Source organism: Lissotriton helveticus, chromosome 8 (assembly GCF_964261635.1).
Source record: "Lissotriton helveticus chromosome 8, aLisHel1.1, whole genome shotgun sequence".
In the NCBI taxonomy this organism is placed as follows: Eukaryota; Metazoa; Chordata; class Amphibia; order Caudata; family Salamandridae; genus Lissotriton; species Lissotriton helveticus.
The window spans coordinates 1,036,415,439-1,036,428,353 of record NC_136069.1 but is presented as its reverse complement, the minus strand read 5'-3'; the positions used below and the strand labels follow the sequence as shown (position 1 = coordinate 1,036,428,353).

Genomic DNA, 12,915 nt, shown 5'->3' with positions numbered 1-12,915 from the left:
TATTCGTTATTTACTAGGTGTGAGTAAATTTACTTCAACTTTTATTACCCATATTGAGTCTGGCCTTAAATACCTCAGCGACACTATAAAGCTATCACCGTGTTTGCTCTGGCACAAAATCTGGACCACTACGGAATGCCAATTTAATAGAGAACTCATCACGGACTGTTTGCACCTCGATGCGGCACCCAAAATCAAATGGTTACGCCACGTCCGGCTGATGTTCTCAAAAATTGGACATCCTGAATATTATGATGACCCAGAGTCCCTAGAACATCTGTCCAGGCCAGCGCTCAAAAAACTTCTAATTACTCACCTAGAAAGTGTCAGATGGGACACCGAGAAACTCAAAAATACCACCCTGAGTTACCAAAAAATTACCCCTAATGAAGGTTTACAACTGTACCTCAGGATTGAAACTGCACCTTATCCTCGTATGCTTCTTACTAGGCTGCGGTTAGGCACTTTCTTCCGCATGGTCACTCTTCCAAAACAAAATGATTGGATTTCGTCGAATCTAATTTGCCCATGCGATGATCATTCATCCCAAAGTAATATTCACATTATGTTCTTTTGTAACCTGTATTCTGCCCCAAGAAAATTGTTCCTCTTACCGTTGCTTAAACGTTGGGGCATAAGAACATGTAAAGATGCATATCTGAAGTTACTTTTGCTTGATGAGGTGTATGTCATCTTTGTTGTTTCTCGTTTTTTAATGTCAGTGATGAAATATAGAAACTCTATGATGTAAATCTTACATGTTTAAACTTTATTAGCCGCTTTAACACGAGGCTTCCAGCCATATTTTCATTTTCATCATTGACTTTTTATAAATGGAAAATTGTTTTATACTCTTTTTATAAATGTCTCGCTGGGGAAAACCTTTTAAGTTGTTGTATAAAATGTATTCGTATGCTTTTATGATTTCTCCAGATAAATCGAATAAAGCTAAATTTGATTTGATTTGATTTGAACAAAACCTCCTGGCTAACTGTTCTCAATGGATTTGATATTTTCTGTATATTAACCCCTCTCCAGTGCTCTCCTCTGGACAGCAATGTGGAAGGTGTGTCCCCTTTCATGTTCCGATATCATCAGTGCTGCCAGTGCAATGATCACAATTTGCAACAATATCCAAGTAGAAATGTGGGATTCAGTTCCAGTCGGATTTGCAAATTATTGATTCTGTATTTTGTGAGTGCAATTTGTACTAAATCGTTATACGCTAACCTTTTAGAGATCTGGTATTCATCACAAAATAGTGTTCGTACAAGAGGCAACACGATGGGTATGAAAAAGAAAAAATATATATATATATACATACAGTTATTAAATAAATACACATGTCCGTAAAGTAGCAGTGTTTTTCATTTTACCATAAAAGAGACATTTGTTGACAGGCTCCCAGCCTATTAGAAGATATATCAGGTAATTAGGATGGGCTTGTGCTGTTATGGTTCTTCTGGTTGAGGAGAAAATCAAGAGTGCCTGAACTCCTTTAGGGTGGACTCAAAGAATCGAAGCTTGATAGATTAGGATATAGCTTGATGTAGGTAGTTCCAACTACTGTTAATTTCATTATCTCTTTTCTTTTGAAAAAAAACCTTCAAGATGACTCTATGGCAAAAGCAACATCACACTTTTATTACACTCCTTAGCACCAACCAATGGTTTATTAAAGTTTTTCTACACACAAAGGACTCTACTGACTGAGCCAAGAGTCCAGCCGCATACACAAAAGAATGGTAATTCAAGGAGATGCCTAGTCAGAGCTAACTTTAGAAGTAACTGCTCCTACCCACAACGTTTCTTTATTGAATCTCTCCAATGCAAAAAGCCAGGCTGAGGGTTCTCAAACCAGTATAGATCACTTTTCCCATACACTGTCACTTGCTTTTCTATGCTTATGTGGTGTGTAGGATCTCCAGTTTGATACACTCTGCCAGACTGAATGGTTGGAAAATAAGCTGGACGAATGCTAATGTGGCATGAAGATGGCTGTTGATTTCGGATGCAGAAGAAAGGCGAGAGAAAGACATTATAACTTGCTTCAGTATGCTACCTGATGTATGATGTATATATATATATATGCATGTATGCTTGTGTATGCTTATCTAAGCAGTATGAGTCGATTCTGAGAGGTAAAACATTGCACTAGAATATTAAAAATGGTTTTATGTTCACTCTACAGCATCCTTGAGGTTGTTTACTTGGCTTCCAGGCAAGCTGCAGAAGCAAGTCATTGTTTTCTTGACAGCTGGTACAGTAGGCTGTAGGGTCCTGTGACATAAAATTGACTATCTGCCTTAAATGGATCATTTGGATGCAAAAGCCACAGCCCTAAAGAATCACAAAAATAATTCCTCTCCAACTGTAGGAGAACATGCAGAATGACCTGTTCTCCTACACCAGGAAACAATTTCAGCCTGGTTGTCCTTATGAAACTGGACCAGAACCTAAGGACATTTTTAAAAAAATCGAGGGGTTGCGAGGTGTGTACCAAGGAAGGAAGCTTTGGTAGTCTTTTAATGTTAGTGATAGAGCCCCCCACATCTTAGTGAGTTTCCCTCACAGCTCAAAATTAGACCAGCTAAAACTATACTTTAAGCAGTGTCCGTCTTTCCAACACAAGCTGCCAAATCCGGATTCTGTATTTGAAACCAGCAGTGCAAAGAAGCAAACATCATTTGATTGATGCATACATTTTTGAAATGTGGACCGGCTGTGTTCAACAGTGCACTGCCATTGACATAGGTGAGCGTGAATCATGAGATTTTGTCCAGTGTTGCAAAATTGGCGCTATATGCCACCCAGCATTATCCCAAACTGCTACCATGCAGGTTAATGGCCACTTATGGGGCAGAAGGAACTACTATTTATGCTGATGGACTGAAATTAATCGAGTAACGGTTCTGTTGCCAACTGCATGGTTTGAATATTTTGTGTACTAGTCCTTCCCATGTAGGGAAGGGGTGGCTGGTAATTTCACTGAACGTTCCACCTAGTTAACCTCTTCAATGCTCATGACGGCTCCCGGCCGTCATGAGTCACGCCCGTGATTGGAATGTTCAGCACTGCAGCGGAATTCGCACCGCAGTGATGAGGTTAAAGACTACAGGAAGGAGTAATGGGAAGATTTAACCAAAGCCAGGAAATCGGAAGTTTGACTATAGAGACAAGTCAATGTTAAGGGTAAGAATAGGAGTATTTCAAATGACTACCTTCATAGTCATTAAAGAAGGTAAAGGTAACCCATCATCCGTGCAAAATTGGTAAAATCATAAAATTGCATTCCACATACATAAATAAAAGGAGATTAAGGCATAATTTGCTACAAACAGAAAAGGTCACAGTTAATCAGGAGCCCGTCATGTTAAGACTCCTGTCATACAACTACTCTTACTCTCCTGAGTTTAGAGATCACTGGTTTTCATCTCTATAAATAGTCCAAATGCCAAGCGGAATCACTATTTCCTTGTTTGGATAACCACTGGACAACACACACAAGCCAAATGATATGCCTTGATACATTACTTCAGTAGCCAGTTTCAATAAAATGACTACACAGTCGAAAAAAAAAGATCTCTTTACAAATGATAAAAAAGTCACCACTGTTAATTGAAGTTAAAAGCAATCATCAAAAATTTATGCAATGACATTCGTTACAAATCTGCAAAATTCTGATCTTATGGCTGGACAAAACACTTATTCAATGGTTTGGCTGACAATTAATTTGGTGACAGTGCTACATTGCCGAAGTAAGTCTTACGAGTACTAATCAACATACAACACCATAAATATATGATTTAAGTTGCTGTAGGAACTACAGTGCCCAGTATATTACATGCATCTGCTAGCTATTCGCTTCAGCTGCTAATCAACAGCAATTTTAGGCAAAAGCAGTAATGAAACACTTCAAATATCATGAAGCTTGCAGGAGCCTGTCAACAATATGCCATTACTCTTGACTTCAAAGTGCCAGAGCCAATTTTATTTGTGAATAAAAATGCGTTTTATTAGTATTGTGCAAAAGCCTATGTTTAAATAGCAGATATACTAAACACTAAGATCTGTATTAGGCAATCATACTTAAATGTTATACGCCTAAAAGAGAAATAAATAAGTCCTGGCTTTACGTTAGCCTAACTGTTGATGCCATGTTAACTGAAAATAATGCATTACCATTCAAAGACCTGTTTTCATTTTGAACCGTTGTTTGCACAAAATGTTTTCCTCTGTTTTTTGCAGATGCTGTCATTTTCCAGAAGCCTTTTGTTAGCTAGTGAATAGACACTTGTTTTGTATTAGACAATTGATAGTCAGGTTCTCACAGGGAGGAGAGGAGTCAACAGGATAAATGAGTCATGAGAAGAACAGTCTGGACCACAGAATGCATTCATAAGAAATCTTTTGGATTCCAATTTGAACGAATGTTCAATTATTGGAAAATAATCACTCAGCAAATAGGCACTGTTGGACCTGGCCTCCTCTACATGGTCATCCCATAACCTTTTTGCCTTCACCCCTCCTGTTTTATGAATTTGTTTATTGGCATGAAGACTCTGCTCGCTTTACCACTGCTACCCAATGATAACGTTCTCTGTGCTCTCTCCTTCAAACATGGTAAAAGTGGCTTATATCTAATCGGTACATTTAATGTTCTTGTAAGTCCCTAGTAAATAGTACTACATGTACACTGAGCCTGTAAATTAAATGCTAGTAGTGGGCCTGCAGCATTCATTGCTCCACCACCTGAAGCGGCCTTTTAAAACATGTCTCAGGCCAGCCACTACAGCGTGTAGTGCAGCTTTAAACTTCCATTTTCAACCTTCAAAAATCTTTTTATTGATTGCACTAAAAGTCATAAATGATTTATCCACATCCAACCTTTATAAAATGCTCCTCGCTCGGAATACACATACATATAGCGTCAGCTGCGCGAAGGGGGAGAAGGAACTGGGTAGGACACTCACTCATAAGGAATGGGAGGGAATATACTATAGAGCCCGTCACTCGGTCTACCACATGGGATTGACAGAAACTCTCACCAAACTGGTCTCCTACTGGTACTATACCCCTGAACGACTCCACACTGTGGACCCCTATCGGGACGTCACCTGCTAACAGGGATGCGGGCGCACTGGTACACCTGCTTTGGGATTGCGCGCACATTCAGGGATATTGGACCCAGATCTTAGATGAAATAGACAGACACCTAGATACGCAGACACCACGCTTCCCGGCCTATGTTCTCCTGGGTCTTCCAAACCCGGTGACCTTCCCACTACGTTCCCGCAGAGGCCGGCTGATGGCGATTGCACTGGGCTCAGTGGTACAAAACATTTTAGCACATTGGCGCACTACCCGGACCCCCACTTTTACAGGCTGCCTACACCAGCTGTGGCACATTTTGGGGATGGAGAAATTGACATTAACGTTGGCGGGGAGGAGTTCAGAGTTCGTAAAGTTGTGGCAACCATTTCTGTCCCTTTTGGCCTCCGAATTTAGGGAAGTCACCTGCCTAAGGTACCTCCGCCTGTTGCGGATCTCTGATTCCCCGGGAGACAGTGAGTAGTGCCCTAATCTAAAGCGCAAGATCTCAGCGCTGACTATAGTTTTGTTTTTCGTTTGGTGGACAAGGAATGGGGGGTGGGGGGTTCAGTATCCCACATAATGTGGGTTTTGTTCTGTCTACTTACGCTCCCTATTCTCAGCAGCACCTTGCTAATGTAGCCGTTCAATGCTGGAACGTATTGTGTGTTTTGAAAAACCTAAAACAAATTTAAACCATAAATGATTTATCATGTTATTGGATTGATGTAGATGATTACACCCGAAGATTGAGATATAGAAAAGCCCTCTCCCTCAATAACATAATGAAGACACCAGACACAGAGGTGCCAATAACCTCAGTTTTAAGTAACTCACAAATAGTCCTGTAGGGGTGTGGAATTTAGTAAAATAGCTACTTGTCCATGGGGTAGGTTGCTTCATAAATCTACTTGTCCTGTAACAAAATCCACTTGTCCCCTTTGTGCCATGTAATGCAGCGACAAATTATGGATACAATCTCATTATATAAGAGTTCTGAAATAGCCCTCTGATTATGCCAGGGCTCCTTCCATAGCAGGGTTTGAATACTAGCAATTCCCTTATGTTGCCAAGTTTCCGCAGATCTGCATACTGGGGCTGAAGTTAATGTTAAGCAACAGTTACAGGATGCCCTTTTGAGTCTGTGCAAACCTACTAACTTGCATGCTTTAAGGGTTTTCCACCAACTCTTCTCTAATCTTTTCCCATACTGAGAAAGATTGGAAATTTACTCATGATAATGGCAGACATAAAACTTCTTCCAGGGTTGGGGAAAAAGTGGTTGGCGCGAAAGTGAACTTGGAAATCTACACCTGCATATTTGCTCATGCTAAAAAGCAGTTCACAAATATTTTCTAGGAGTACTATTTCTTGGCTTACTTCTGTAAAGTCTTGTGAATTCACAAAAGTAGTATATCGGCAATTAATGCAAGGACATGGGTGCACTTTTGAGACTTTATTTAATAATTGGGCCCGTAATTAGGTCTTGCATTAACCATGACCTTTTGTGTTTATTAAACTTCTGTCTCTCTCTCTCTCTCTCTCTATCGGCTAGCTTCACTGTGAGTGACAGCATTCTGTTCTTTCACATGGAGCATACTGACACACAGTCATTTTGTTCAGTACCAGGAGCTACTGTGGCATTGTGTGCTTTTTGAGACCAAAGCAATTTTTGCCAATGTTTGTTATAATGGAGGACCAAGCAGCTCCCACACCAGTAAGGTTTTATGTAAAACATGCTAAAACAAGTCATGCATTGACAAAACCAAAAGGCTGACCAACAATTTGAGACCTACTCGCTTTACAATGCTTGTTGGTTTTTATGTTTCCCATAATCTTATTAAAACTGGTTACACTGACTTTCCATTATGAATATTTTTGGAAAATACTAGCATACATCAACACATTTTACTAAATGATGCTGCAAAGAAATGGTACCTAAACTTTTACAGTAGTTTAGCGAAATGTTTTTGCATTTTTTTGTGAACATTTTATTTTTAAAGCAAAGAATCATAAATCTTGTTTTCAAGCTTCTGCAAATATTTGCATCGAATCAGAGAGTATCCTGGGAGAAGTATACATAGCTTCATATTGCTAAACACTGAAAACTTGTGCACACATTTTTGTACTGGAACCACTGTGAGTAGTGCAGTCAGAGCTTAAAACATTCACTTAGAGTGCTCACCCTAATAATAAAGGCTTCGCTTAAATGAACCATAAATTCAGGTTTGAACAGCTTTACAACATGGACACAAATATTACCTTAAATTCAGTCAATGCCTTTCCCTGATCCATAATGTGGTACAGTAAACTGGCAACCAAAGGTTTGTGTGCTGTAGGGGGTTGGGCCTGCTTATCCCAGGGACAAAATACACATGAAAACCTGTTGCCCTTGACCCCAAACAATATGTCCCGGGCGTCAGGCTACAGGAATTCCACATCCCTGGTCCTGACACCTGTGTCTTACCCTTTCATCAGCTGTGCTGCCGTGAAATATGCAGCCATAGCCTGGTCATGTTCACTCTCCACTGCAAACGAATGGCCATAAGCAATCCATGCAGGCCCATAGGTTCTCTCTAAAGTTGTGGCTTTGCTGAAACAAGAAGTAAACATTTATATTTTTAAAGACCATCTACACCCATGACAGGTAGAAGTGTTCTATTTCCAAATTTGTTATGGCTTGATCATTAAAAGTTATTCCTATTAAGAAATGTGAGATTTTCAGGAGTAGACTCACATGCCCAACAAAAGGTGTTCCACCTGATTACCTCACTCACTGGTTTCAATCCCATGTAGTAGACTCTTCAAATCATACCTATGACTGGTTATAAACAAAACCGAGTATATAGCCTAATTCTCTATACTTGTCAGTTTACAACTAAAATATACATTCAACATGTCGATAACCAGTGAATTCAATCTTGGGTAGAACAGAAAAACAGGCAGTATCAATCAGACATCACACTACTATCAGTAAAATACTGTCTGACAAAACTAAATATTGATACACCAGGCTCACCATACAATTGTTATACAAGCAGAATGGGCAAAAGAATTGGTATCATCGAATCCTACATAAGTCTAAAATAGAGAAAATAGTTAGGAAATTATGCAAAGTTTCTAATGACACTGTCACGAGGACAATAATTAGTAGTATTAGGACTTTTCCATTGTCTTACCTAGTGACCGTTATTAACACTATGACATTTTCAAATTCAAGATACTTAGTAACAATGCCATTTGGAGAACCCTAAAAGTGAGTCACACATAAATACTAATATATTATTTTCAATACTGTAAAACCTCTTCTACATAATTTGAGGGCATCTCCACTGACTGAATATGAATTGCATTATACACTGCTCTAATGTAAGAGCTGTGGGAAAGATCATGGATCCATACTTTGATAGATCTATAATTTCGTTCTTGCAACGCCAAGGTAAGGTTATAACATAATTGTACCCAGTGCAGTCATGTGAAACATAAGCTAGAGTTTTAGTAACAAGCACATATCAGCTTTTTAGATCAGTCATTTAAATATAGCCCCATCACATCACTTTGAAGAGAGCAACAGAAAGGGCTTTTAATCTATACGCTTTCATTATTACAGCCACATACAATCCCCACACACATTCTGCTAGAACACAAGCTAAGAACTATATTCTGGCAGTCACACATTTAGTGTAATACTGAGATTTCTTTGGAGCAATGTCACATGAAAAATAAAACTGGCACTCTATACTATTGTCATCTAATAGTAACAGTTTTTCTGCTAGGACAGGTCAGAGAAGCTTCTTGGTCTCCGCCAATAGCATGCAATAAAACCTGAAGGAGTGGGTTCAATGGAATGGAATGTTGGCAGCTAATAGCCCACTACTTTCCTTCAAACATACTCCTCCTATATAAAATATTACTGCATATTTGTTTGTTGTGGAGAAGGTTCCCAATATGTCTACAGCAGTTTGTCTCTACGCACCCTCACTTTTCAGCTCTATTTGTTCAGTCACTGGATAATTCCCCAAAATGCACTTTCTTTCCATAATGTGGTGTATTGGTCAGTACAATTTACCCAATGTTTTCCTTGTCCTGCTCCCGACCCAGGCCTCAAATGAATTGTTTTAAACATCACTGCCTTACAAAAACACCGAATGAACGAGGTTATCAAAACAGAAGTGATCTAATCTTGTACACATTACTAAAGTAACCCACTAAATTAAGTGTTAAATAATCTTCAGCGTTAGCCACCAAAAAGCGGTTTTGTCAAATCGCATAATACAGTGTTAAAGCACCAACCTTAGATATCTTCTGGCATGTTCGTTTTTGTGGCCGACCATGAGATAGTAGCAACCAACTGCAAACCAGGACACCTAAAACAAAATTGAATAAATCATACATTAAGAAATGATCAGTTGATAAATAGCAGACATACAAAAATTAAAACAGTGCTTTAGCTATCAAAATACCAACTAATAGAATTGGAAACAACGTTTAAGGTGTAATAATAGACCCCTCGTGAAAACGGAAACAGGATTACTTAACCAGGGTGCAGCGCATGCTTGGCGTTTAGCTACAGAAGTGCACATAAAATGAACAATTCTTACACTGTTTATCCTAAGTTGAGAGGTTATTCATTTTCTTAATCATTCTTGTAGTGTGCATCTCATCACTACACATCAGAGCATTTTCCACCACAACAAAAAGTGGGCTATATTTTATCATTGAAATTTTATCCAAAGCATAAATCTTTTAATTTTCCAAACCTATACATTGTTTAGCCACTATTTCTCTAAAAATTAATCTTAATAAAAGACCATTCCTTCAGGCCTACAAAAGAAAAGCACCACTGGAAAACAGGTAGGTGTAACTCTACCAATATAATCACATTTTCAATGTAAGCCTTGTAGCCTAGATCACTGAAGTGGAATTTTACCACTTCCTTTAGAAATGTCAAGCCTTTCGTTTAGCCGTTGTCATCCCTCAGGTTGCTCAACTGCATTCTTCGCACATCTAGATGTGGAGAAAATACTGCTTATCAGGAACCTCAAAGCTACTGTATGCCCACTAAAACAAATTAGGCAAAGTGGCTGGTATTTGTATTGAACAAACTTAAGCTTATAATATTCTTTCAAGATGGCAAAGGGGTAGAAGCTCTTCATAGTCTTCCAAACCACCAGAACCTGTTCTCCATTGCCCTACCATACAATGACTACAGAAGAACATATCTAGACTTGCAGGTATTAATCATCTGTGCCGGATTTCTAAACCCCCACTTTGTTCAAGGACTTCCTCTGTCAGGCAACAGGGTTTGGCAACAGGGTTGAGCCAACGAAGAAATCCATCAACCCTATACAGGAGCCTACCAATTTCCTTCAGGTCTGCTCTAACCATATCGAAGAGGATATGGTGCAATGTTTACCCCTGCTGGTGGCCTGTAACCAGTGTTTTTATCACTAATATTTCAGGGTCACTGCTGGTGACCATGTCACCGGCTTATACTACTAAAAATTACTCCACGAGGACTGAGCAACAACTCCCGACAAAGAGGATCTTTGCATAGGTGAGCAGGTTCATCTCCACCTTCCAGTACACTAGGATGACTGGCACTTCTCAGGCAAGTCCAGATGTGGAGGAGAGGCAACTCGCCTTACGATTCCTTATGATCCTGAGAGACTAGTCGGATCAGTGGAGGCCACAATGTGATCAGACATGCTGTCCCTTAACACTAGATCACACTCTTTTGTGCTCTCGACCTTCACCTTGGAAACACCACGCAGAACCTAAAATGTCATTGACTCGAGTTTCTAAGTAGAGGTCTGATGTCTACCTCAACCATAGGAATCAAATTCATAAACTCTCATAGCAGATGTCTACATTTGCCCAAAGAAAAAAATTACTAAGTATTTTTTGTTCAAGTAAATCCCTTAGAATAGCTGGAAAAATTCTAAACTCCCAATAAACAAGTAATCCACAGATTTGATGCTGTTATCCCCCCCCCTCAGGGTCAGAAAAATCATTATCAACTTTACCACAATGGAACAATCATTCTCACACCTTCTTCCCTTCAAAGAGATTCTTCAGAACCTCAAAAACATTAAACATAGCTCTTTTAAAATCTAAACCTTCTTCCATCCTTTTCTACCCACAACACTATCACTCCCCCCACTCTTCCAATATCATAGCAAACTGCTAACTCGTTGCCTCCGATCTCTTTAATCTTTTCCTCCCAGCACTATACTCCTCAGTCACCAAATGCTGCACACACCTAAGCAGTCTCCCCCAGGGTACTGCTCAAAGCCCCACTGATTTTCACCGCCATTACTAATTTCATCCACCAGAACAACTGAGCACTCACATAAAATTTGATCTAATCAATACCTTATCCTGTCTGAATCACTCATACAGAGTATGTCATGGTACCATGCACTGTAGTCAATGTAGTCAACACTATTTGACAGAATCATTCATCACAGCAATTCCAGACACAAATTACTCATCGTTTGGGTGCTTGACTGTTCACTATACCATCAATCCCAACAGCTCTAGCACTACAGCAGGGGAATATCCCCTCCCTAGAGGCAAATTCTTCTTAATTAATTCCTCAAATTGATGCTCTACTTGCATCTCACAGCAACAAGTTATTACCCACGGAGAACTAAATTTCTCACTCGACATACCAGTAATAAACTGTCTTCATAACCTGTAGCCTTCGTTTTTCCAACAGATCTGGTCAGATCATTATTGTGTGTTCTTAAACCTATTTAATCTAAAAAAAAAAAAACCCTACTCATCTCTATTGGTTTAGAAATGTATGCACAGGGGAGACCTTGTTACATTACAAAGTAGTCACAAATAGCCAACCTGTATTATTAGACCTGAACACATTGCTATATATCATCCTAATCCCTCTCTTGTTTACTTTTCACCATCTACAAAGACCCCTTTCGCAGCTACTTAATCAGTACCTGGTGAACCGACATATGTATAGAGATGACACTCAATTCCAATTTGAGTTAGATAATAGCTCATACAAACGAATCAACTTACTTTCTGTTGCATAGTAATAAAGGATATCAATTTGCATTCCTCTTTGTTCTAAAAATCCTCCCACCTCTTCAAACAAATCACTACTGAGCTAACGATATTGTTTATGTTGGTACACCATGACAACTGTAAGGCTTTCCAAAATACTAATTATCAGACTACAGGTCCAGAACCAGTTAGCCAGTCATTGCTTAAATATATGTAAGCAGAATCACATCAATCCCGGTTTTTAGTACTCCATTAGTTACCCATAAATGTCAGTATTAAATTTAAGGTCTTGTAAATCGTTCATGAAGGTCCAGAATACCTGCATAATTACCCCTCACTAGGTCCCTTTAAGGAATCTCACTTCATATCCACAAATCTGATTAATCAATGGTCAATTGAAAAGATCAAAAACATTGGGTAGTGCCCTTCGTGAAAAGGCCCCAGGTTTTGGACCACTCTAAGACCCAAGTTGGGATCTGAATCCAATCACAAGCATTTCAGGAAACTTCTGACAACTGAGCTATTTAGACTCGTTTTCAATTGAATTCCAAACAGAACAAGTGCTGGGTATGAAGTATATCGCAAATGGGTAGTTATACTGGGCTGCACTCTCACTTTCACATCTCATCTTCTCATTAAGCAGAATTTTTTCAACAGTGCTCTGAAGTAACCATCTTCTCCGTGTCAGGGTACAGGGCCTCTATGGGTTGCAAAATAAGTGCTGCAGCCCTTAGGGGCCTTCTCTGGTCACAGTGCCCTGGGTACGTGTGGTACCATTTACCAGGGGTTTACCGG

The 12,915-nt window shown here is 39.4% G+C and overlaps 1 protein-coding gene across 1 annotated transcript in view; it reads right to left on the bottom strand.

The window, feature by feature from the left end:
- Positions 1-12,915, bottom strand: part of CDC16 (cell division cycle 16) — a 135,681-nt gene that overhangs the window by 56,300 nt on the left and 66,466 nt on the right. Inside the window, exons 11-12 of the mRNA XM_078657874.1 lie at positions 9,385-9,458; positions 7,559-7,684 (exon numbers count right to left, since the gene is read on the bottom strand). Of these exons, the coding sequence (XP_078514000.1) occupies positions 7,559-7,684; positions 9,385-9,458 (200 nt within the window). The remainder of the gene's footprint in view (positions 1-7,558; positions 7,685-9,384; positions 9,459-12,915) is intronic.